This window comes from Tachyglossus aculeatus, chromosome 13, assembly GCF_015852505.1.
Source record: "Tachyglossus aculeatus isolate mTacAcu1 chromosome 13, mTacAcu1.pri, whole genome shotgun sequence".
Taxonomy (NCBI): domain Eukaryota; kingdom Metazoa; phylum Chordata; class Mammalia; order Monotremata; family Tachyglossidae; genus Tachyglossus; species Tachyglossus aculeatus.
Window position 1 is genome coordinate 23,672,928 of NC_052078.1, and position 26,983 is coordinate 23,699,910.

General features: G+C 50.6%; 1 protein-coding gene across 3 annotated transcripts in view; it reads left to right on the forward strand.

Annotated features, from left to right (window-relative positions):
• The window catches only part of LOC119936180 (phosphatidylcholine translocator ABCB4-like), a 55,216-nt gene that overhangs the window by 26,468 nt on the left and 1,765 nt on the right, over window positions 1-26,983 (forward strand). Inside the window, exons 16-26 of one of the 3 annotated variants that reach the window (XM_038755642.1) lie at window positions 209-376; window positions 3,747-3,893; window positions 4,462-4,566; window positions 7,804-7,881; window positions 8,760-8,843; window positions 8,995-9,198; window positions 13,073-13,173; window positions 15,495-15,635; window positions 20,929-21,085; window positions 22,043-22,240; window positions 25,725-25,931. In XM_038755642.1, coding sequence (XP_038611570.1) covers window positions 209-376; window positions 3,747-3,893; window positions 4,462-4,566; window positions 7,804-7,881; window positions 8,760-8,843; window positions 8,995-9,198; window positions 13,073-13,173; window positions 15,495-15,635; window positions 20,929-21,085; window positions 22,043-22,240; window positions 25,725-25,931 — 1,590 coding nt within the window. Of the gene's footprint in view, window positions 1-208; window positions 377-3,746; window positions 3,894-4,461; window positions 4,567-7,803; window positions 7,882-8,759; window positions 8,848-8,994; window positions 9,199-13,072; window positions 13,174-15,494; window positions 15,636-20,928; window positions 21,086-22,042; window positions 22,241-25,724; window positions 25,932-26,983 lie in introns of those variants that run through there. The other 2 variants (XM_038755641.1, XM_038755640.1) reach the window with 2 other exon arrangements.

A 26,983-nucleotide genomic window follows, 5' to 3' on the forward strand; every position in this document is an offset into this window, starting at 1 on the left:
CTTGTGTCTACCCAGCGCTTAGTACATTGCAGAGCGCTGTCCTAAGCGCTTGGGAGAGTACGGTGCAACAGAGTTGGTAGACAAGTTCTCCTGCCCACAGTAAGCTTACCGTCTAGAGAGGGAGACATTCATTAACACAGAGAAATGATGGATAGACACGTGCCTAGGCGCTGTGCACTTTATAAAAACAATTTCATCTCCGTTTCAGGCATCCGGAAGCCAGTGGGAGTCAGAAGAATTTGAAGAGGGAGACAGTGGCGAGCTGAGTGGCGCACAGATGTCTTCAAATGGCCACGTGTTCAGAAGATCTGTCCACTCAAGTGTGAGAAGATCCAGACGGGATCAGAGGATCCTGAAAGTGAAAGTGGAGGAGCTGGTAAGCACCCTCCGCTCCTCTGCCGCCGCTAACCTCCTCACCGTACCTCGTTCTCGCCTGTCCCGCCATCGACCCCCGGCCCACGTCCTCCCCCGGGCCTGGAACGCCCTCCCTCTGCCCACCCGCCAAGCTAGTTCTCTTCCTCCCTTCAAAGCCCTACTGAGAGCTCACCTCCTCCAAGAGACCTTCCCAGACTGAGCCCCCCTTTTTCCTCTCCTCCTCCCCATCCCCCCCGCCCTACCTCCTTCCCCTCCCCACAGCACCTGTATATATGTTTGTACAGATTTATTACTCTATTTATTTTACTTGTACAGATTATCTATTCTATTTATTTTGTTAATGATGTGCATCTAGTTTTATTTCTATTTATTCTGATGACTTGACACCTGTCCACGTGTTTTGTTTTGTCGTCTGTCTCCCCTTTCTGGACCGTGAGCCCGTTGTTGGGTAGGGACCGTCTCTGTATGTTGCCGACTTGTACATTGCAGAGCGCTGTCCTAAGCGCTTGGGAGAGTACGGTCACAAATGAGCACACAGTAAGCGCTCAATAAATACGATTGAATGAATGAATGAATGTTTCTACTGGAAATTAAACCAGGGTGCTGTGGGGCCTGGGTGGCCCCCAAATCTGAAATGATCCGATCCCGTTCAGAGCCCTTTCCCCCACTGCTCTCAGAAGGGAGTTGAAATCATTCAGTTGTGTTTATTGAGCACTTATTGTGAGCAGAGCACTGTATTAAGCTCTTGGGAGAGTACAATACCACAAGAAACAGACGCATTCCCTCCCCACAACGAATTTACAGTCTAGAGGGGAGGTTTGTTTAGCGCCGACTTGTCATCAAGCAATGTACTAAAAGCAACGGTGGATAGAACGTGAGTTTGGAAATCAGAAGGACCCGAGGTCTAATCCTGGCTCCTCCGTATGTCTGTTGCGCGACCTTGGACAAGTCACTTCACTTCTCTGGGCCTCAGTTGCCTCGCCTGTAAAATGGGGATTAAGACTGTGAGCCCCATGTGGGGCAGGGTCGATGTCCAACCTGATTACCGTGTATCTACTCCAATGCTTAGAACAGTGCTTGGCACATAGTAAGTGCTAACAAGTACCGCAATTATTATTATCATTATTATTATTACTAAGCACTGGGGTAAATAATAACAACAATAATAGTAATAATTGTAGTAGAAACAAGCTGATCAGGTTGGTGTGGGTTCATTCTGGGGCTGAGGTAGCCTGGCCCCTCCTGAGCCCCAAGAGTTTGGGTTGGTCCTGGCTTCACCCCCTGAACCCCATCCCAGGATGCTCTACACTGGCCCCAGGGATCTCCGTCCATGGTATTTATTGAGCACTTACTTTGTGCAGAGCCCTATAATAATAATAATAATAATAATGGCATTTGTTAAGCGCTTACTATATGCACAGCACTGTTCTAAGCACTGAGGAGGATACAAGGTGATCTGGTTGTCCCACGGGGGGCTCACAGTCTTAATCCCCATTTTATAGATGAGGTAACTGAGGCACAGAGAAGTTAAGTGACTTGCCCAAAGTCGCACAGCTGACAGTTGGTGGAGCGGGATTTGAACCCATGACCTCTGACTCCCAAGCCCGTGCTCTTTCCACTGAGCCAACGACTAAGTGCTTGGGAGAGTACAATACAACAGAGTTGGTATAACAGAGCAAAATAAAAGAATCGTAGTTCTCACCAAAGAAAGAAAAGCAGCAGGATCTCAGCTTGAACTAGTGGGAAGAGCATGGGCCCTGGAAGCAGAGGACCTGGGTTCTAATCCCGGCTCTGCTCCTTGCTGTAGTCTCCCAGCTTTTGGGGGATTGAGGCATCCTAACTGCTGCTTCAAATACAGTCCCCCTAAATCCGGCACTTGGGACACTGGGCCCCAGTTCATTCCTTCATTCCTATTTATTGAATGCTTACCGTACTGTACTAAGCGCTTAGGAGAGTATAATATATCAACAAACAGACACATTCCTTCCCACAACAAGCTCACACTTTAGAGGGGGGAGACAGACATGAATATAAATCAATAAATAGATAAATAAATGACAGAATGCTGTGGGGATGAGAGGGAGGATGAATGAAGGAGCAAGTAAGAGTGGCGCAGAAGGTGGGAGAAGAGGAGAGGAGGGATTAGTCAGGGAAGGCTTCTTGGAGGAGGAGATGTGCCTTCAAACTCCAGAGGGCCCAGCCCCAGTCAGGACAGAATTACGATGTGGACATGTGGGGGATCTAGAACAATCTAGAATGACTTCGAATGGGGAGAGCAGATTCCTTGGGCCAGACCTGACTCTCCTTTGACCTGATAATAATAATAATGATGATGATAATAACTGTGGTATTGGTTAGGCACTTACTGTGTGCCAGGCACTGTACTATGCACTGGAGTAGATCCAAGCAAATCGGGTGGACACAGTCCCTGTCCATGTGGGGCTCACATCTCCATCCCCATTTTACGGATGAGGTAACTGAGGCCCAGGGAAGTGAAGTGACTTTCCTAAGGTCCCACATGGCAGACGTGTGGCGGAACTGGGATTAGAACCCATGACCTTCCAATGCCCAGGCCCAGGTTCTAGCCACTGTGCCATGCGGCTTCCTCTGTCCTCCCCTCAGGACAGGTGTTTCCCCCCACCCCCCACGGATATCCCGGTTGTTCCCGGCTCAAGGAATGCCCACCTTCGCCTCTTGCCCCGCCAAGCCAGGGTCGCCCTGTTTCCTCACTCCCCTGCCCTGCCTCTTCCCTTGCTCCATCTCCTCAGATCTCCCAACTTTTCTAATCTCCCGCTTCTCCTGACTTCTGCCTGTCCCCCCCATTTTAGATCCACGAATCAGCCTCCTTTCCTAGAGCCGGGGGTCCGCTGATGCCAGCCATCCAACCCCAATTCCTCCAGCAATCCTGGATCCCCTCCATTCTGGGCTTCCCCAATCCTCCCCTTTTCCCAACCGCCAGCCCCGCTCTTTGATTCTTCTCCCCTCAGGCCGACTGATTCTTCTTCCCTCATCTTCCCTCTGGCCTCCCGGGCCTGCCCAGGCAGAACTGTGATGACTCTGAGGGTTCGATTGTGACACCTACTAATTAATTATTACTAATTGTGGGATTTCAGAGCTTTACTAAACGCTAGGCACTGTATGAGTCTTTCAAGGTGGACACATTCCCTGTCCCACATGGGGCTCACAGTCTTAATCCCCATTTTACAGTTAAGATAGCTGAGGCCTGGAGAAATTTGGTGACATCACACAGCAGACAAGGGGCAGAAGCGGGATTAGAACCCATGACCCCCCAAGGCCCCGGCCCGTGCTCTATCTGCTATGCCATGCTGCTTCTCAGGGTAATATCTTTTCATGTGGTTTGTGCTTTCCAGGACGCGAACGTCCCACCGGTGTCTTTCCTGAAGGTTCTGAAGTTGAATAAGCAAGAGTGGCCTTATTTTGTGGTGGGCACGCTCTGCTCCCTAGTCAACGGGGCTCTGCAGCCTGCATTTTCCGTCATCTTCTCGGAGATGATAACCGTAAGTTGTTGCAAATCCGGATCGGGCGGGCTCCCGCTAATCCGCCACCTCGTCTTCCCCGTTCCCCGCGGTCCCCAGACCGAATCGTCTTGCCGCCCCGTTATCCGAAGGTGGCTCTCGATGGCTGTGGTCTGAGATCCTTGTAGGCCTTCCCCAAATCAGAGGGGGAAAGGGGTCAGGAGGAGAGGTCAGGCCGGAGAGTGCCTGCCCCCGGGAGGAGGGGGGACCAGCTGAGAGGGCTGGGATGGGAGGCAGAGGGACCGGACACGCTGACAACCTCGCTGTTGGCGCTAGGTCGGGAGAGGTACTCGGCCTGCTTGGAAAAACACTTCCACGTTCTCGTGATCCCCACAGACACGGGCCTCTGGCGGAGGGGGACTCCAGGACACACCAGGCCCAGACTCCCAAGGAACCCCATGGTCCACTTTGCCCTCTAGTTTGGCCAGTTGGAAGGTAGCGCAGGGACCCGGGGGGGTCGTGTCTGAGGGGGCCCCATCCGCGACCGCAACCTGGCAGAAGTGGGGAGCGGCGGGGGCCGTCCGACGACAGCGGTCTTAATCGCGCGCAGGTCTTCGGGCCGGGAGACGAGGCCGTGAAGAGGCAGAAGTGTGATATGTTCTCGGTGGTGTTCCTTGTCCTGGGGATCATTTCCTTCTTCACCTTCTTCCTCCAGGTGGGTAGCCAGGCTGCGCTGGCATGGCGGGGCGACACCCCCCTGGGCCCCGAGGAGCCGAGTTGGGGGAATCGGGGTGACGGCTCCCCACCTGGGGCCCCCAAGGCAGAGACGGGCTCACCTCACGAGGTTTCGCCCCTCTGAGACCTTGAGCCCTCAATCTCATCTTTCTCTTTAATGGTATTTGTTAAACGCTGTTAAAAAAAAACGAAACAACAAACCATCCTCCTGCCAAAGAAAGATCCAACCTACTTGCATGTACATCTCTAGGAAGATGGATCCCACGATTCAAACCCATTTACAAGCCTGTTTTGTGGGGTAGCCTGTATATCCATGTGTATAGGGGAAGCAGTGTGGCTCCGTGGAAAGAGCCTGGGCTTTGGAGTCAGAGGTCGTGGGTTCAAATCCCAGCTCCGCCACTTGTCAGCTGTGTGACATTTGGGCAAGTCACTTCACTTCTCTGGGCCTCAGTTCCCTCATCTGTAAAATGGGGATGAAGACTGTGAGCCCCTCGTGGGGCAACCTGATTACCTTGTACCTACCCCAGCGCTTAGAACAGTGCTTTGCACATAGTAAGCGCTTAACAGATACCAACATTATTATTATTATTATTATCTGTTGGAAGCAGTATGGCCTAGTGGCTACAGCACGGGCCTCAGAGTCAGAAGGACCTAGGTTCTAATCCCGGCACTGCCACGTGTCTGCTTGTGTGACCTTGGGCAAGTCAGCTTCACTTCTCTGGGCCTCAGTTACCTCATCTGTAAAATAGGACCTAGGAACTGTGTCCAACATTGCTTAACTTGTATCTACCCCGGCGCTTAGAACGGTGCTCGGCACGTAGTAAGCCCTTCACAAGTACCATAATTATTATTACTATAACATTTTTTTGTGTCTGAATGTGTGTACGTGCATCTGAGAATGCCTTTATGGGGTTATTTCTAGGTATGCAGCTCTATATGCGTGTTGGTGGGTAGATTTGGGTCTTGGTGTGTCTACAGAGGTGTGTGTGAAGATGTGAGTTTCTATGTGTGTCAGTGTGTCTGCAGGAGTGAGAGCCTTTGTGTGTGTGTGTGTCTGCAGGGGTGAGTGTGTACATATGCATGGGTCTGTGAGAATTTGAATGTGTGAATGTATGTAATAATAATAATGATAATGGCATTTATTAAGCACTTACTATGTGCAAAGCACTGTTCTAAGCGCTGGGGAGCAGCGTGGCTCAGTGGAAAGAGCACGGGCTTTGGAGTCAGAGGTCATGGGTTCAAATCCCGGCTCCACCAACTGTCAGCTGTGTGATTTGGGCAAGTCACTTAACTTCTCTGTGCCTCAGTTACCTCATCTGTAAAGTGGGGATGAAGACTGTGAGCCCCCCGTGGGACAACCTGATCACCTTGTATCCTCCCCAGCGCTTAGAACAGTGCTTTGCGCATAGTAAGCGCTTAGTAAATGCCATTATTATTATTATTATTACAAGGTGATCAGGTTCTCCCACGGGGGGCTCACAGTCTCAATCCTCCTCCTCATCATCAATCGTATTTATTGAGCGCTTACTGTGTGCAGAGCACTGTACTAAGCGCTTGGGAAGTACAATTTGGCAACATATAGAGACGGTCCCTACCCGACAGTGGGCTCACAGTCTAGAAGGGGAAGACAGACAATAAATGAGGCAACTGAGGTCCAGAGAAGTTAAGTGACTTCCCCAAAGTCACATGTATGTGTGTTTGTGTGTGCTTGGGGGTGTTGGGTGACTATTTGTGAGTGTTTCTGCAACTGTGTGGGTATCAGATATGGTCATTCAGTCAGTCAATTGTATTGATTGGTGCAGCGCTCGACATCCCGCGCCCTCCCACCAGGGGGCAGTAGCGGATGCAGCCACGCGGTGCAGCTCTCGACATCCCGCGCCCTCCCACCAGGGGGCAGTAGCGGATGCAGCCACGCGGTGCAGAGCTCGACATCCCGCTCCCTCCCACCAGGGGGCAGTAGCGGATTCAGCCACGCGGTGCAGTGCTCGACATCCGGCGCCCTCCCATTCATTCATTCAGTTGTATTTATTGAGCGCTTACTGTATGCAGAGCACTGTACTAAGCGCTTGGGAAGTACAAGGCCCTACTGAGAGCTCACCTCCTCCAGGAGGCCTTCCCAGACTGAGCCCCCTCCTTCCTCTCCCCCTCGCCCCCCCTCCATCCCTCGTCTTACCTCCTTCCCTTCCCCACAGCACCTGTATACATGTATATATGTTTGTACATATTTATTACTCTATTTATTTACTTATTTTACTTGTACACATCTATTCTATTTATTTTATTTTGTTAATATGTTTGGTTTTGTTCTCTGTCTCCCCCGTCTAGACTGTGAGCCCACTGTTGGGCAGGGGCCGTCTCCACATGTTGCCAACTTGCACTTCCCAAGCGCTTAGCACAGTGCTCTGCACACAGTAAGCGCTCAATACGATTGATTGATTGATTACAAGCTGGCAACATATAAAGACGGTCCCCACCCAGCAACGGGCCCACAGCCTAGAAGGGGAAGACAGACAACAAAACAAAACATGTGGACAGGTGTCAAGTCGTCGGCACAAACAGAATTAAAGCTAAATGCACATCATTAGTAAAGTAAACAGAATAGTAAATATGTACAAATAAAATAGAGTAATGAATCTGTACAAAGATAGAGTGGATTCAGCCATGCGGTGCAGCGCTCGAAATCCCGCGCCCTCCCATTCATTCATTCAATCGTATTTATTGAGCGCCTACTGTATGCAGAGCACTGCACCAAGCACCTGGGAAGCACAAGCCGGCAACACACAGAGACGGTCCCCACCCAACAACGGGCTCAGTCCAGAAGGGGAAGACAGACAACAAAACAAGTGGACAGGTGTCAAGTCGTCAGAACAAATAGAATTAAAACTAAATGCACATCATTAACAAAATAGATAGAATAGTAACTATGTGCAAGTAAAATAGAGTAATAAATCTGTACAAGCATATATTCATTCACTCAAATCGTATTTATGGTGTGCAGAGCACTATATTAAGTGCTAGGGAGAGTGCAAGATAGCAATATAAAAATATAGCGGGCATATTCCCTGTCCACAACGAATGAGTGTGTGTTTACGGGTGTGTGTTCTGATCGCGGGGGAGGGCAGAGTATATGTGTGATGGGGATATCTAACGGTTCACGTGAAAATCCTAGGGGGGAATACCGGTTTATTGTGGACGTTCTGTGTCCCTCTCCCATCAGGGGTACACGTTTGGTAAAGCCGGCGAGATCCTCACCGGGCGGCTCCGGTTCTTGGCCTTCAGAGCCATGCTGAGGCAGGTAGGCCCCACTCCCCGGCCCTGCTTCCTTCACTCCTTCAATCGTATTTATTGAGCGCTTACCCTGTGCAGAGCACTGGACTAAGCTCTTGGATCCCCCGGCCCGGTCCGGGAAGCCTCTGTCTGACGGGGCCCCCGGGCCGGAGCGATGACCAGCAGCCAGCTGGACGTCCACGGGACCGCAGACCCTCGTCTTCCCTCCGCATCCGCTCGGGCCTACGTGCTTCTCGGCCGGCCCCCTCGCCCCCAGCCCCCAAACTGGCTTCCTGATGACGGAGAGCCTCGCAGCTCCGCTTGTCAGCGGGGAGCCAGAGGTCCCTGAGAGGAGGAGAAGTTTCCAGAAGGCTGGCCAGGCCAGGGGGCCATAGGCCGTGCCATGTGGAAGCTGGGCCCCCCGTTCCGGGAAGGCCTGAGGATGGCGGCCGCCTTTTGGGCGCATGGCTCCCTCTCAGAGGTCTGGGCTTGGCTTGCTTCCTGCCTTCCTGGAAACTGTGTGTCCTCCTGGCCCTCAGCAACCCACATCAGTGTGCCAATTCCTGTGTCCTCTCACCCCCATCCCTGGCTTCAGTTCTCCTTCGGAGTCAGGCAGCCAATACAGTCCCTCAATTCCCTCCCCCAGCCATGGCCCTGCTGCCGACATTCGGTATCAGGAAGGAACAGACGGGGCCCCCCACAACTGCCTCACGGGGGGCTCCTGCCCTCAAAAGGCACTGGTCCTACAGCCTGGGAATGTCCATTCCCTAGGGCTCTGTAAGCCCCTCGGCCGCCCTCCCCAGAGCTGGGGCCGAGTCACGACCCGCCATCCTGTCGGGCTGTGCGGGCGGGGGACGGGGACGGGTGGTCTTCCTGGAGTCCCATGGGAGGCTGGTTGTTTTTCAGGACATGAGCTGGTTTGATGACCCCAGGAACAGCCCCGGAGCCCTGACCACCCAGCTGGCCACGGACGCGGCCCAGGTCCAAGGCGTAGGTAACCCCCGTCGGCCCCCAATCCCCTCCCTGTGGCTCTGAGGCCTAGCGGCCTACTCCGGGGCAGATATAAGCCAGTCGGGTTGGACAAAGTCCCCGTCCCACACGGAGCACTTCACCTTAGATGCTTTCTCCTGGTCTGCCCCAGGTCACGGGCGCCCGGCTGGCTCTGATGGCCCAGAATATCGCTAACCTCGGGACGGGGATCATCATCTCCTTTGTCTACGGTTGGCAACTGACCCTTCTGCTGCTGGCCATCGTCCCCATCATTGCTGTAGCCGGGGTCATCGAGATGAAAATGCTGGCTGGACACGCGCAGAGAGACAAGAGGGAACTGGAAATTGCCGGAAAGGTGGGTGTATCCGTAAGGCACCTCCAAGTTTCCCTCCCAGTGCGGGGGCGGTCGGCTTGGAAAACGCAGCGTTAAGGAACGCTACATTCATGCACACCCGGATCACCGCACAATCCAACATCTCTTCATTCATCCGAACGTATTTCTTGAGCGCTTACCGTGCACAGAGCACTGTACGAAGCACTTGGGAAAGTACAATACAGCAATAAAGAGTTCCTTCGCATCACCTTACACGGGCGAACGCTGCGGGAGACGGGGCTTTATTTCCCTGACTCTTCTAAGTCCCAAATATGTGTCATTCATTCCTTCGATCGTATTTATTGAGCGCTTACTGGGTGCGGAGCACTGTACACAGCCCTTGGGAAAGTACAATACGGCAATAAAGAGAGGCAATCCCTGCCCGCGACGCGCTCACGTGGTATCAGTCGATCAGTGGCACTGATGGAGCGCTTACCACGTACACAGCACTGTACTAAGCGCTGGGGAGAGTTCGGTGGAACAGAGTTAGTAGACAGTCCCTGCCCACAGAGAGCTCACAGACTAGAGAGACTAGTTGATTACCTGTTATCTGCCTTCTCCTCAAAAGCCTCCAGTTCCTCAAAACCCCAAAACACAGCATGCCTTCTCCAATCATTCTTCTCAATCAATCAATCAATCAATCAATCGTATTTATTGAGCGCTTACTATGTGCAGAGCACTGTACTAAGCGCTTGGGAAGTACAAATTGGCATCACATAGAGACAGTCCCTACCCGATAGTGGGCTCACAGTCTAAAAGGGGGAGACAGAGAACAGAACCAAACATACCAACAAAATAAAATAAGTAGGATAGAAATGTACAAGTAAAATAAATAAATAAATAAATAAACAGAGTAATAAATATGTACAACCATATATACATATATACAGGTGCTGTGGGGAGGGGAAGGCGGTAAGGCGGGGGGATGGAGAGGGGGACGAGGGGGAGAGGAAAGAAGGGGCTCAATCTGGGAAGGCCTCCTGGAGGAGGTGAGCTCTCAGCAGGGCCTTGAAGGGAGGAAGAGAGCTAGCTTGGCGGATGGGCAGAGGGAGGGCATTCCAGGCCCGGGGGATGACGTGGGCCGGGGGTCGATGACGGGACAGGCGAGAGCGAGGTACAGTGAGGAGATTAGTGGTGGAGGAGCGGAGGGTGCGGGCTGGGCAGTAGAAGGAGAGAAGGGAGGTGAGGTAGGAGGGGGCGAGGTGATGGAGAGCCTTGAAGCCCAGGGTGAGGAGTTTCTGCCTGATGCGCAGATTGATCGGTAGCCATTGGAGGTTTTTGAGGAGGGGAGTGATATGTCCAGAGCGCTTCTGGACAAAGATAATCCGGGCAGCAGCATGAAGTATGGATTGAAGTGGAGAGAGACACGAGGATGGGAGATCAGAGAGAAGGCTAGTGCAGTAGTCCAGACGGGATAGGATGAGAGCTTGAATTAGCAGGGTAGCGGTTTGGATGGAGAGGAAAGGGCGGATCTTGGCAATGTTGCGGAGCTGAGACCGGCAGGTTTTGGTGACGGCTTGGATGTGAGGGGTGAATGAGAGAGCGGAGTCGAGGATGACACCAAGGTTGCGGGCTTGTGAGACGGGAAGGATGGTAGTGCCGTCAACAGAGATGGGAAAGTCAGGGAGAGGACAAGGTTTGGGAGGGAAGACAAGGAGCTCAGTCTTCGACATGTTGAGCTTTAGGTGGCGGGCGGACATCCAGATGGAGATGTCCTGAAGGCAGGAGGAGATGCGAGCCTGGAGGGAGGGGGAGAGAGCAGGGGCAGAGATGTAGATCTCAACAACAGACATATCTACACAACAACCATCTTTAGCACAGGTGTCTTTCTTCATATTCAGCGAGCCCCAAGTGGGACAACCTGATCACCTTGTATCCTCCCCAGCGCTTAGAACAGTGCTTTGCACATAGTAAGCGCTTAACAAATGCCATCATTATTATTATTATTTATATTCATCCTGTGTGTGTGTAGGAGAAGCTGCTTGGCGCAGCAGATTAAGCATGGACCCGGAGTCAGAAGGTCATGGGGTCTCATCCCGGCTTCACCGCTTGTGGGCCAGTCACTTCACTTCTCTATGCCTCAGTCACCTCATCTGTAAAATGGGGATTGAAACTGTGAGCCCCTCGTGGGACAGGGACTGTGTCCAGCCCGATTTGCTTGAATCCACCCCAGCGCTTAGTGCCTGGCACATAGTAAGCACTTCAATACCATAATTATTATTAATATTATTCACTTGGACACTTGGTTGATTTATTCTGACTCCACCGCTAGTAAAGATTTTTACTTTTTATATTATTCACTTGGACACTTGGTTTATTTATTCTGACTCCACCGCTAGTAAAGATTTTTATGCCTGTCTCCCCATTAGAGTGTGAACTCCTTCAGGCAGGAAATATGTATGGGGCTCCTGTTGTAGTTTCCCAAACTTGCAGTAGTAATATCATCATCATCATCAATCGTATTTATTGAGCGCTTACTGTGTGCAGAGCACTGTACTAAGCGCTTGGGAAGTACAAATTGGCAACATATAGAGACAGTCCCTGCCCAACAGTGGGCTCACAGTCTAAAAGGGGGAGACAGAGAACAAAACCAAACATACTAACAAAATAAAATAAATAGAATAGATATGTACAAGTAAAATAAATAGAGTAATAAATATGTACAAACATATATACATATATACAGGTGCTGTGGGGAAGGGAAGGAGGTAAGATGGGGGGGATGGAGAGGGGGACGAGGGGGAGAGGAGGGAAGGGGCTCAGTCTGGGAAGGCCTCCTGGAGGAGGTGAGCTCTCAGTCGGGATTAGAACCCAGGTCCTCTGACTCTCAGGGCCATGCTCTTTCCACTAGGCCATGCTGCTTCTCAACCCCCTGCTGGCTTTCTGCTGACTGTGAGGACAGGGATCTTTGTCTACGGACTCAGCTGTCTCGAACCCAAGCACTTAGTACAGTGCTACGTACAGAGGAATCGCTCAATAAATATCACCGATTGATTGATGGAGGGTGGGTTCCGTTCCGGAGCACTCTGGGCCAGCCATACGACAAATCCCAACGTGTATTGGGCCCCTTCTAGATTGTGAGCCCACTGTTGGGTAGGGACCATCTCTATATGTTGCCAACTTGTACTTCCCAAGCGCTTAGTACAGTGCTCTGCACACAGTAAGTGCTCAATAAATATGATTGATTGATTATAGACTGAGCATGACTTGGGGGGCCAAATATTTATGGTAAATCCGACCAGCTAGTGGTTGGGGCCAGTTAGCTCGGCCAGTTGGCCAGGACAGTCCCGGTTGGAGACGTCTGTGTGGTTTTCAAATACTGTCATTCATTCATTCATGAAAATCGTATTTATTGAGCACTTACTGTGTGCAGAGCACTGTACTAAGCGCTTGGGAAGTACAAGCTGGCAACATATAGAGATGGTCCCTACCCAACAGTGGGCTCACAGTCTAGAAGGGGGAGACAGAGAACAAAACAAAACATGCTAACAAAATAAAATAGAATAAATATGTACAAATAAAATAAATAAAGTAAAAAATCCAGACTCGACAAATGGTGCCAGCAACCTCAGGTCTAATCGAGGAGGGTTTCACCCAGCTTACCCCCAAAAGGTGAACACCTCAAAACTAAAATTTCTTTACTTTTATCCCCTTCTAAGCTCTTTGCGGGCAGGGAGTGTGTCTACCGACTCTGTTGCCTTGTACTCTGCCAAGCGCTTAGTACAATGCTCAGTGCCCAGTAAGTACTCAATAAATACAACTGAATGAAGGAGTCTTTTTATGGGCAGCTAATGTATCTGTTATATTGTCAGCTTGTTCTCTTTGTATTGATTGCCTTTCTCTGGGCTGTGTTTAGATCGCGGCTGAAGCCATAGGAAACATTCGAACGGTCGTGTCCTTGACCCAGGAAAGAAAATTTGAGTCGATGTACGGCGAAAGTTTACTTGGCCCTTACAGGTAATTAACAGGAACTTGACTCAATCCTCTTTTACGAGGGGAATGTGGATTGCCTTGTTGTTTTTACAAAAGCCACGGGAACTCTGCTGCTGATGAAAGGCCCCAAGAAGGCTTGGGTCTCCAAGTCTTCCTCGGGGCTTGAATCCTTCCTGGGGTGGGCCTCCCAACCCACAGCCCCTAGAACAGGAGCCGGAGGGGACGTCCTGATTGTGGCCTGTAACTCCGCGCTGTGACTCCAGAGTAAAACCTGCTAGACTGTAAACCTATTGGCCGGGAACGAGGCTAACGACTCTCACAAGTATGGTATTTGCTAAGCGCTTACTTCATGCCAGGCACTATACTAAGCGCTAGGGTAAAGACCAGGTAATTAGATAGGACACAGTCCCTGTCCCACATGGGGCTCCCAGTCTTAATCCCCATTTTACAGATGAGGTAACTGAGGCCCAGAGAAGTGAAGTGACTTGCCTAAGGTCACACAGCAGACGAAGTGGTGGAGCTGGGATTAGAACCCAGGACCTTCTAACTCCCAGGCCCAGGCTGTCCCCAGTGCTTAGAAAAGTGCCGGGCACATAGTAAGTGCTTAACAAATACCATCAATATTATTACGCTATGTCCCACATGCGGCTCACAGTCTAAGTAGGAGGAAGAAGAGGTATCGAATCCCCAGTTGGCCGAAGAGGGAACTGAGGCCCAGAGAAGTGAAGTGACTTGCCCAAGGTCACGCAGCAGACAAGAGGTGGATGGGGGATGAGAACCCAGACCCTCTGACTCCCCGGGTCTGTGTTCTTTCCACTGGCCACGCTGCTTCTACGGGTCAAGTCCCCGTAGCCGGGGCACAGAATCCCAATCTCACTGGCCTTTGGTGGGTGGCATCAGAGGACTCTGGTCAGGCTGAGCTTTGAAGATGCGAACCTACGTGTGGTCGAGGCTCGGGCTTCTCTGGAAATGGCTTTTCATCACTCAATCATCTCACCTCCTCCAATCTTTACCTCTCTGGTTTCTTTCTACAACCCAGGCCACACACTTTGTTCCTCTAATGCTAAGCTTCTCACTGTCCCTCCATCTCATTTATCTCACCGCCGACCTCTCGCCCACATCCCGCCTCTGACCTGGAACGCCCTCCCTCCTCACATCCGACAGGCTATCGCTTTCCCCACCTTCGAAGCTTTATTGAAATCCCATCTCCTCTGAGAGGCCTTCCCCCCACTAACCCTCTTTTCCTCTACTCCTCCCTTCTGAGTCGCTAATGCATTTCGATCTGTACCTTTTAAACATTTGACTTTCACCTCTCCCTCAGCCCCACGGCATTTAAGTACTGATGTGCACTTTATTTTAACGTCTCTCTCTCTCCATCTAAACCACGAGCTCCTCGTGGGCAGGGAACACGTCTAACACCTCTGCTATGTTGTAATCTCCCAAGTGCTTAATACGCTGCTCTGCACACTGTAAGCACTCGATAAATGCCACTGACTGACTAATTGAGCTGCTTAATAAATAGCCCCAAATGAACCATATCTTCAGTCTGTTGGACGACAAGTGACATCTCAGGTGAGCCTAGGTCAACCAAGGGGCCGACTTCCAACCTCCTCATCGTGAAGGAGGAGGCCTCTTCTCCTCACCCCTATCTTTTTTTTCACAGTGGCACTCCGCAACAAACAAAAACTCCTCACTACTGGCTTTAAAGTCCTTAGCCACCTCGCCCCCTCCAACCTCACCTGGCTACTCTCCTACTCCAACTCAGCCCACATACTTTGCTCCGGTAATGCCCAGCTTCTCACTGTCCCTCCATCTCGTCTATCTCGCCGCCAACCCCTCGTCCACATCCTGCCTCTGGCCTGAAACTCCCTCCCTCCTCATATCCCCCAGACAAGGACTCTCCCCACCTTCCGAGCCTTACCGAAGGCCCATCTCCTCCAAGAGGCCTTCTTTTCCTCGTCTCCCCCTCCCTGACTTGCTCTCTTTATTCATCCCCCCACCCGGCCCCACAGCACTTACGTACAGGTCTGTAATTTATATATTTTAATGTCTGTCTCCCCCTCCAGACTATAAGCTCGTCGTGGGTAGGGAATGTATCGGTTTACAGTTTAACTGTCCTCTCCCAAGCACTGACTGACTTGATAAACGCTCCCTCTGCACCAAGCACTGTCCTAAATGCTGGGGTAGATGGAGGATAATCAGGTCCTCCGGTCCATCTGGAACTCAGAGATGGACAGGCGGTCCCGAGGACAGGGCCGGGGCGCCGATGGATCTGTGGATCATTTCCAGTTTGGGCAAAATACGACGCTTTCTTCTTCCAGCAACCGCTTCTGTCTTCCTTTCAGAAACTCTGTGCGCCAGGCTCACGTCTACGGGATCACTTTCAGCATCGCCCAAGCATTCATGTACTTCGCCTATGCCGGTTGCTTCCGGCTCGGGGCCTACTTGGTGGTGAACGGACACCTGCGCTTTCGAGATGTCATCCTGTGAGTTGTGGGCTCGGTGGGGATGGGGTGGGCGGGGGCGACTACCTGCCTGCTGGAGTGGCTGATTGAGGGACTGTGCCTCAGTTACCTCATCTGTAAAATGGGGATTAAGAACGTGAGCCCCGTGTGGGACAGGTTCTGTGTCCAACCTGATTAATTTGTATCTATCCCAGTGCTTAAAACAGTCCTTAATAATGATGGCTTTTGTTAAGTGCTTACTATGTGCCAAGCACTGTTTTAAGCACTGGGGTAGATACAAGGTAATTAGCTTGTCCCCCGCGGGTCTCGCAATTTTTAATCCCCATTTTACAGACGAGGGAACAGAGAAGCCAAGTGACTTGCGCAGGGACATACAGCAGACAAATGGCGGAGCCAGGATTAGAACCCACGTCCTCTGACTCCCAAGCCCGGGCTCTTTTCTCTGTGCCATGAAAGCGCTTCACAAGTTCCATTGTTATTATTATCAATAGTATCAATCATAATGTAATAATAATCCCGGCTCTACCAAATGGGATGGGGGCCTAGCGACAAATACCATTTGAAAAAGAAAGTGAAGAGAACGAGACACTGCAGTTTGTGCTGGGGTAAATACAAACTGAGAGCTGTGGGGCTCACAGTCTTCATCTCCATTTTCCAGATGAGGTAATTGAGGCCCAAAGAAGTGAAGTGATTCGCCCAGGGTAACCTGGCAAACAAGTGGCAGAGCCGGAATTAGAACTCAGGTCCTGGCTCCCTGGGGCACAAAGCCTGCTAGCCTAGCCTGGCATGGCTTCAGAGGGGAGCGTTGCTAGGCTACTATTCCATTCCTTGTATATAATAATAATAGTAATAACGATGGCATTTATTAAGCACTTACTATGTGCACAGCACTGTTCTAAGCGCTGGGGAGGTTACAAGGTGATCAGAAGCGCAGCGTGGCTCAGTGGAAAGAGCCCGGGCTTTGGAGTCAGCGGTCGTGGGTTCAAATCCCGGCTCCGCCACTTGTCGGCTGTGTGACTTTGGGCAAGTCACTTCACTTCTCTGGGCCTCAGTTCCCTCATCTGTAAAACGGGGATGAAGACCGTGAGCCCCCCGTGGGACCACCTGATCACCTTGTAACCTCCCCAGTGCTTAGAGCAGTGCTTTGCACATAGTAAGCACTTAATAAATGCTATCATTATTATTATTATTATTATTATCAGGTTGCCCCACAGGGGGCTCACAGTCTTAATCCCCATTTTACAGATGAGGGAACTGAGGCACAGAGAAATTCCAACTCAGCAAAGTGCAGCATAGTCCAGAACGGTCCGTCAGGGCCTCCCATGCCCATCCCAACCTGGTCTGAGCTGGTTTCCTGGCTCCCTTCTGGCCTGTCAAACTTGTCGGAGACTCCGGTTGTAGCCCTTTGCTGAGGGGATCCAGACCTCACCCCCTCTTAGCTTTGCTATTAGCCCTGTCCTGGGCCCAGGGTGGGGTCGTAGCCCCCTGGCAAGCCCCTCCTTCCCCACCGGGCCCCGTCCCCGTAGCCCTGCAGGGGTCTGCAAGGGACCACCCACCCCGTGACAACAGGGCAGAGACTGGCACGGCGGGACGGGGTCGAGAATTGTGACACAACAATTGTAGGGGACAGGGCTGGCCTCGGGGATGGTCGATCGGATTTATTAAGCGCTTACTGTGTGCGGAGCACTGTACTAAAGGCTTGGGAGAGTACACTACAACATTAAACCGACACATTCCCTGCTCACAGTGAGCTTTCGGTCCGAAGGAACAAGGGAGGCCTGTGGACGGAGGACTGAAAGAACTAAGAGGGGTCAGAGCAGAAGGAGAGAGGCCGGGGGAAGTAAAGAAAGTAAAATTATTGAAAAGACTCTTTTCTGGGCGACCACATAATGATAATGGTTTTAGTGGGGAACAGGTCTACCGATTCTGTTATATTTTGGACTCTCTCAAGCACTTTGTACCGTTCTCTGCACATAGTAAGCAGCCAATAAATACCACTGATGATAACGAGGATAATAATGATAATATTAATGGCAGTAGTGGTATTTGTATAGTGTTGTCTGTGGGCACTGTACTAAAAGCGGGGGTGGATAGAAGATAACCAGGTTGGACACAATCCCCGTCCCACATGGGGCTCATAGAGGAGGAGAGAGTAGAGGTATTTTATCCCCGTTTTATGGATAAGGAAACTGAGGCATGGAGAAGTTAAATGAGCTACCCAAGCCCACACGGCAGGCAAGTGGCCGAGCTGGGATTCGAACCCAGGTCCCCTGACTCCTAAGCCCTGACTCTTCCCTGGCAACATTTAGCAATATTACTCTTTCTGGTATTTACAAAGGCCCAAATAAGCATCCAGCTTCCTGCTGGCACACCCAGCCAACATTAAACCTTGCTTTACTTAGGTTTACTTAGGTTTATTAATAATAATGATGGCATTTGTTAAGCGCTTACTATGTGCAAAGCACTGTTCTAAGCGCTGGGGGGATAACAAGGTGATCAGATTGTCCCACGTGGGGCTCACTGTCTTAATCCCCATTTTCCAGATGAGGGAACTGAGGCCCAGAGAAGTGAAGTGACTTGCCCAAAGTCACGCAGCTGACAGTTGGAGGAGCCGGGATTTGAACCCATGACCTCTGACTCCAAAGCCCGGGCTCTTTCCACTGAGCCACACTGCTTCTCTAAGGTTTATTGCTTATTTCTTGAGCACTTTCCATATTCAGAGCACTCTACTAAGCGCTTAGGAGAGTACAATGTAACAATAAACAGGCACATATCCTGCCCACAGTGAGCTTACGGTCTAGAAGGGGAGACAGATATTAATAAGTAAAAGCTGATCCCTAGTGCCCATTGCCCAAGGAATCTCCAGAACCTATGGAGGAGCAGGGAAATAATAACAATAATCATAATAATGATAATCAAAATACTACTACTACTACTAATAATAATAATAATGGCATTTATTAGGCGCTTACTATGTGCAAAACACTGTTCTAAGCACTGGGGAGGTTACAAGGTGATCAGGTTGTCCCACGGGAAGCTCCAAATCTTAATCCTCATTTTACAGATGAGGTAACTGAGGCACAGAGAAGTGACTTGCCCAAAGTCACACAGCTGACAGTTGGCGGAGCTGGGATTTGAACCCATGGCCTCTGACTCCAAAGCCTGTGCCTTTTCCATTGAGCCACGCTGCTTCTCTAAATTATCAAAAAATAATTGTGGTATTTGTTAAGCGTTTACTGTGTGCCAAGCACTGTTCTAAGCACTGAGATAGACACAAGGTAATCAGGTTGGGCACGGTTCTGGCCCATGTGGGGTTCACAGTCTTACTCACCACTTTACAGATGAGTTAACTGAGGCACAAAGCATTGCCCAAAGTCACGCAGCAGACATGTGGCGGAGCCGGGATTAGAACCCAGATCCTCTGACTCCCGGGCCTGTGCTCTATCTGCTAGGCTATGTTGCATCCCTCAGAAAAAAATAACATGATGACATCAACATGAAGAAGCAGCGTGGCTCAGTGGAGAGAGCCCGGGGTTGGGAGTCAGAGGTCATGGGTTCAAATCCTGGCTCCGCCAGTTGTCAGCTGTGGGACTTTAGGCACGTCACTTCACTTCTCTGGGCCTCAGTTCCCTCATCTGGGAAATGGGGATTAAGACTGTGGACCCCCGCCGTGGGACAACCTGATCACCTCGTATCCTCCCCAGCACTTAGAACAGTGCTTTCCACATAGTAAGTGCTTAACAAATACCAAGATTATTATTATTATCAACAGACACCCACTCTAAAATGAGCAGTGGTTCTATTTGACAGTCGAGATAATAATAATAATAGTATTTGTTAAGCGCTTACTATGTAGCAGGGACTATACAGCAACAGTTCAGATCACCAAGGGGCATCCGAGTCTGCAGCGGAGATGTGTGGGCTAGACAGTAGAGATAATAATAATAATAATAGTATTTGTTAAGCGCTTACTACGTAGCAGGGACTGTTACAGCAACAGTTCAGATCACCAAGGGGCATCCAGGTCTGCAGCAAAGATGTGTGGGCTAGACAGTTGAGATAATAATAATAATAGTATTTATTAAGCCCTTACTACGTAGCAGGGACTGTTACAGCAACAGTTCAGATCACCAAGGGGCATCCAAGTCTGCAGCGGAGATGTGTGGGCTAGACAGTTGAGATAATAATAATAATAATAATAGTATTTATTAAGCGCTTACTACGTAGCAGGGACTGTTACAGCAACAGTTCAGATCACCAAGGGGCATCCAAGTCTGAAGCGGACATGTGTGAGCTAGACAGTCGAGATAATAATAATAATAATAATAGTATTGGTTAAGAGCTTACTATGTAGCAGGGACTGTACAGCAACAGTTCAGATCACCAAGGGGCATCCAAGTCTGCAGTGGAGATGTGTGGGCTAGACAGTCGAGATAATAATAATAATAATAATAATGATAATAATAATAATAGTATTTGTTAAGCGCTTACTACGTATCAGGGACTGTTACAGCAACAGTTCAGATCACCAAGGGGCATCCAGGTCTGCAGCGGAGATGTGTGGGCTAGACAGTTGAGATAATAACAATAATAATGGTATTTGTTAAGCGTTTACTATGTAGCAGGGACTGTACAGCAACAGTTCAGATCACCAAGGGGCATCCAGATCTGCAGCGGAGATGTGTGGGCTAGACAGTCAAGATAATAATAATAATAATATAATAATAATAATAGTATTTGTTAAGCGCTTACTACGTATCAGGGACTGTTACAGCAACAGTTCAGATCACCAAGGGGCATCCAGGTCTGCAGCGGAGATATGTGGGCTAGACAGTTGAGATAATAACAATAATAATAGTATTTGTTAAGCGTTTACTACGTAGCAGGGACTGTACAGCAACAGTTCAGATCACCAAGGGGCATCCAGGTCTGCAGCGGAGATGTGTGGGCTAGACAGTCAAGATAATAATAATAATAATAATAATAATAATAATAATAGTATTTGTTAAGCGTTTACTACGTAGCAGGGACTGTACAGCAACAGTTCAGATCACCAAGGGGCATCCAGGTCTGCAGCGGAGATGTGTGGGCTGGACAGTCGAGATAATAATAATAATAATAGTATTTGTTAAGCGCTTACTACGTATCAGGGACTGTACAGCAACAGTTCAGATCACCAAGGGGCATCCAAGTCTGCAGCGGGGCTACGTGGGCTAGAGTTGGGGTTCAGGGTAGGGGCAGCCCAGGGCATTTCCGCAGCGCTATGGAGGGGCCGGGTCCCATCGCCATCCGGACGGGCCTCCTGCCGTTCCAGAGTGTTCTCGGCCATGGTGTTGGGCGCCACGGCCCTGGGACACGCCAGCTCCTTCGCCCCGGACTACGCCAGGGCCAAGCTGTCCGCCGCCCACCTGTTCCTGCTGCTCGAGAGGAAGCCACTGGTAGACAGCTGCAGCGACCGCGGGCTGAAGCCAGTGAGTTCTCCAGGTGCTTCCTGGGCTGAAGCCGGGGTGGGGCTGGGGGGTCTTGGGGCCGGGGGGCATCGGGAGGGTCAGTGATGGGGGAGACGCCGTGCTCAGGAAGCACTGGGGTTGGCGTTGGGAGTCACTTGTCGCAGCTCAAAAGGCATAACCTTAAGAAGCTCCTGGTAAAAGAGCTCTGATTCGATTCAGTCGTATTCAGTGAGCCCTTACGGCGTGCAGGGTGCTGTACTGAGCGCTTGGGAGAGTACAGTACAACAATACACACTCGCCACCCATGATGAGCTTACAGTCTAGAAGAGACCAGTTTCTGTCTGGTTGCCAACCGAGGACCTTTCGCCGGGCCTTTTCTTCCAGCATCCCTTTCACCCGTTCTTCCCGCCCTTTCCCCTTCCTCTCTCTGTGGACTGGAGTCCCAAGAAACCACCTGGGCTCGGATGGAAGTGAGCCTTCCAGGATGGGGAAAACTTTGTAGTCAGGGATGGCTTCTGTGGTCCATTCTGGGACCGGAGTACTTACTGAGTACTTAGTGTGTGCAGAGTGTAGTCCACTGTCCTTCCCACGAGGCCAGGCGGCTCACCTGCGGACGGTCCCCTCTTAGTGGAAAGAGCCCGGGCTTTGGAGTCAGGGGTCAGGGGTTCAAATCCCTGCTCTGCCACTTGTCAGCTGTGTGACTTTGGGCAAGTCTTCTCTGGGCCTCAGTTCCCTCATCTGTAAAATGGGGATTAAGACTGTGAGCCCCTTGTGGAACAGCCTGATCTCCTTGTAACCTCCACAGCACTTGGAACATTGCTTTGCACATAGTAAGCGCTTAATAAATGCTATCATTATTATTATTCACCCAGTTATCTCGAGTAACGGGGTTTCCCACTCCTCAGGGCAGAGCCGGGTGGGAGGGGGGCCGTTAGTGAGGGCAACCGGACCGGCTTTCCGATCCCCTCTGCCGTCCAGGAGAAATTTGACGGGAACGTGTCGCTCCGAGACGTCGTCTTCAACTACCCGAGCCGGCCGGCTGTCCCGGTGCTGCAGGGCCTGAGCCTCGACGTGGGCAAGGGGCAGACCGTGGCTCTGGTGGGGAGCAGCGGTTGCGGCAAGAGCACCGTGGTCCAGCTCTTCGAGCGCTTCTACGACCCGCTGGCGGGAAGTCTGGTAGGTGCCCCGCGTCGCCGGCCAGGGGCAGGGCCCAAGGGGAGAGTTTGGCCATCCCGGATGGCTATCGGTCGGGACGCGGAGTCGGCCCGCATCCGTCGCTGGGCCCTGACGGAAGATGCGAGGAAGGGCTCTGGAGAGATCAACAGGTCCGTCCCCTCTGGCTCAGGGAGACACATCCCCCAAGCATCCCAGAAATTCGTGTCGGAGGAGTCACCTCCCCACTTCCCACTGCTGGAGAAAGGGTTTCCAGTCCCATCCGAGTCAGTGGGTATTCCACCCTGCCCCGGGCGATGCTCCATTCCCAGACGGTCTCCTTGGCCCGTGGGCCCGGCACGGAGACATCATGAGGGCTGGCTGCAAGGGAACAGGGTCTCCCCTACCTTCCCAGGCCCTTCCTCTCCTCCCCAGATCAGGCTCCAACCCGGGGATTGTTCTTTTTGATTTTAATTTATTTAATGGCCTTTGTTAAGCACTTACTACGTGCCGGGCACTCTACTAATCACTGGGGTATTTAACAAACAAAATCGGGTTCGATACCGTCCATGACCCACACGGAGCTCACAGTCTTAATCCCATTCTCCAGATGAGGCAACTGAGGCACAGAGAATAATAACCACGTCATTTGAAGCAGTGTGGCTCAGTGGAAAGAGCACGGGCTTTGGAGTCAGAGGTCATGGGTTCGAATTCCGCTCCACCTCATGTCTGCTGTGTGATCTTGGGCAAGTCACTTAACTTCTCTGGGCCTCAGTTACCTCATCTGTAAAATGGGGATTAAGACTGTGAGCCCCACATGGGACAACCTGATCACCCTGTATCCTCCCCAGCGCTTAGAACAGTGCTTTGCACATAGTAAGCGCTCAACAAATGCCTATTATTATTATTATTATTATTATTATTGTTATTGTTATTGTTGTTGTTAAGCACTCGCTGGCACTGTACTGAGCTCTGGGATTGGATACAAGCAAATCAGGTTGGACAGAGTCCCTGTCCACGTGAAGCTCACAGTCTTAATCCTCATTTCCCAGATGAGGTAAATAAGGCCCAGAAAAGGGAAGTGACTTGCCTAAGGTCACCCAGCTGGCAAGGATGGAGCCGGAACTGGAACTCAGGTCCTTCTGACTCCCAAGCCCGTGTTCCATCCACTGGTCATGCTGCTATTCTTGGGATTCCTGCAGTTCAGAGATCCCCAATTTGATCCATCTGGTTTCTGCTCCGTCGAGCTCCCGTTTCGATTCCATCACTCGCTCGGTTCCATTTCACCTGGTTCCGCTCCTGCTTTCCTTCCTGTCGACATTCCGTGCGGCGTTGTCCCTATTTGTCTGTTCCCATTCCTTCCTATTCTGCTTCCAGTTCGGTTCTCGTTTCTCTTCCCGTCTGTTCCGTTTCGAGTTCTGTTTGGTGGTAATGGTCGTATCAGTAATAATAATGATGGTATTGAAGCACTTACTATGTGCAAAGCACTGTTCTAAGCACTGGATAGAGTTTATTTATTATTTATTTTATTTTATTTATTTTATTTTATTTATTATTATTATTATTGTTTATTTTACTTGTACATATCTCTTCTATTTATTTTATTTTGTTAATATGCTTTGTTCTCTGTCTCCCCCTTCTAGACTGTGAGCCCACTGTTGGGTAGGGATGGTCTCTATATGTTGCCAACTTGGACTTCCCAAGCGCTTAGTGCAGTGCTCTGCACACAGTAAGCGCTCAATAAATACGATTGATTGATTGATTGATTGATTGATTAAATGCTTCCAGTGTGCAGAGCGCTGGACTAAACCCCGGGAAAGAACGTACATATGGAAATTAAATGCAGTCCCTAACCTCAAGGAACTCCCAATTTAAGAATAACTAAATGGGGAGAGAGGAGCAGTGGAGTAGTGATCATAATAATAGTAATAACTTTGGTATTTAAGTGCTTACTCTATGCCAAGCACTGAACTAAGTGCTGGGGCAGATTCAGGATAATAAAGTCCCACATGGGGTTCGCATTCTAAGGGAGAACAGGTATTTAATCTCCATTTTGCAGATGAGGGAACTGAGGCACAGAGAAGTGAAGTCACTCGTCCAAGGTCACACTGCAGGTATGGAGCCAGGATTTGAACCCAGGTCCTCCGGCTCACAGGCCCACGCTCCTTCTGCTGAGCCGTGTTGCTTCTCTAAATAAAATGTGGGTACAACATAAAAGAGAAATGAGAACCTAAAGGCAATAGAGTTACAGGGTTTCGACCCCACACCACTCAGAGTCCAGGAGTCACACTAGTATTCAGTCGGTCAAGCGTATTTATTGAGCGGTTACTGTCTGCGGAGCACTGTACTAAACGCTTGGGAGAGAACGATGCAACAAAAACAGACACTCGTAGCCGCAGGGACAACTGCGGACCAGAAAAGAGGAAGTTTTGCGGAGCTCACGTGAGGTAGTAGCTATTTCTTTTTTCCCGCCGGAGAGGTGGGACTCTGGAGGAGCTCGGAAGAACCTGGGCTCTAATCCCTGCTCCTCCACTTGTCTGCTCTGTGACCCCGGGCAATCGCTTCTCTTCTCTGGGCCTCAGTTTCCTCATCTGTAAAATGGGGATTGAAACTCTGAGCCCCTCATGGGACAGAAACTGTGTCTGACTCGATTTGCTTGTGTCTACCCCAGCGCTTAGTACAGTGTCTGGCACACCGTAAGTGCTTAACAAATGCCGTCATTATTATTACGGGAATTAAGTCTGTGAGCCCCATGTGGGATAGGGACCGTGTCCAACCTAAATGGCTTGTGTCTACCTCAGCGCTTAGTACAGTGCCCGGCACATAGTAAGCACTTAAATTACCGTCATTATTATTATGGGGAATAAGATGGAGCCCCATGTGGGACAGGGACCGTGTCCAACCCAATTGGCTTGTGTCTACCTCAGCACTTAGTACAGTGCCCGGCACATAGTAAGCGCTTAACAAATACAGTCATTATTATTATGGGGAATAAGATGGAGCCCCATGTGGGATAGGGACCTTGTCCAACCCAATTGGCTTGTGTCTACCTCAGCGCTTAGAACAGTGCCTGGTAATAATAATAATAATAATGATGGCATTTAGTAAGTGCTTACTATGTGCAAAGCACTGTTCTAAGTGCTGGGGAGGCTACACAGTGATCAGGCTGTCCCACGGCGGGCTCACAGTCAATCCCCATTTTCCAGATGAGGTAACTGAGGCCCAGAGAAGTGAAGTGACTTGCCCAAAGTCACACAGCTGACAATTGGCGGAGCTGGGATTTGAACCCCTGACCTCTGACTCCAAAGCCCGGGCCCTTTCCACTGAGCCACGCTGCTTCTCTGGTACATAGTCAGGGCTTAACAAATACCACAGGTGTGGAGGAGAGCCAGGGTGGGCTTTGGTGGAAGTGGGCTGTTTTTCCTCCGGTTATGCCATTTTGTTTCCCGTTCTCATCCCTGCTTCTTGTGCCCTGTTATCTCCCTCGCCCGCCCCGGGCCGCGGCCAGCTGCTGGACGGACAGGATGCCAGGCAGCTGAACGTGCAGTGGCTGCGCGGGCAGATCGGGATCGTGTCCCAGGAGCCGGTGCTGTTCGACTGCAGCATCGCCGAGAACATCGCCTACGGGGACCTCGAAAGGGCCGTGTCCCGGGACGAGATCGTGCGCGCCGCCCAGGCCGCCAACATCCACCCGTTCATCGAGACGCTGCCGGACGTGAGTGCTTCCTCTCTCCCGGGGGGGATGCGGGCCCTGGACCCCAGCTTTAGGATCCCGGCCCTCAGACCCGGGGGACTCGTAAACCCTCCTGGGTGACCCCTGGCCCACGTCTGGCCTGGCGCGCCCTTCCTCCTCAAATCCGACAGACAAAATTACCCTTCCCAACTTCAGAGCCTTATTGAAAGCCCATCTCTTCCAAGAGGCCTTCCCAGATTCCTCTTCTCCCACTCCCTTCTTTGCATCGCCCTGATTTGCTCTCTTTATTCTTCCCCCCTCCCAGCCCCACGGCACTTATGTCCGTATCTGTCATTTATTTATCTGTATTGATGTCTGTCTCCCACCCTCTAGACTGTAAGGTCGTTGTGGGCAAGGAATGCGTCTGTTTATTATTGCATTGTAATAATAATCCAGTCGCCTCCCTCCTAACATCCTCATTTTTGATTATGCTTCTCTCTCTCGTGGCATTATGTTGAAATCTTCAGAGTAGCCTTGAACTATTCCTCCCCTTTGTTTTGCTGTCAATCTGATCCTTCCATCACCACAGTACGCTCACAGAAATAAATATAATTAAGCAGAAGTGCCGGTAAAGTTCACTCTGATATTTATGATGATTCACTTTAAACAGTTGACAAAACTGTAGCACAGTAGGTTATCCTGGGTTAACGGTAAATAGAAGGACCCGCTGATACAGTCAACTTGTACTTCCCAAGCGCTTAGTACAGTGCTCTGCACACAGTAAGCGCTCAATAAATACGATTGAATGAATGAGTGAATGAATGAATAATCATAATAATGATGATGGTGTTTGTTAAGCGCTTACTCTGGGCCAAGCACTGTTCTAAGCGATGGGGGAGATACAAGGTAATTGGGATGGCTCACGTGAGGCTCACAGTCTTCATCCGCATTTTACAGAGGAGGTAACTGAGGCACAGAGAAGTGACTCGCCCAAAGACACACAGCCAAGTGGCAGAGTGTACTCTCCCAAGCGCTTAGCACAGCGCGCTGCGCATATTGAGCGCTCGATAAATACGACTGAATGAATGCTGAAC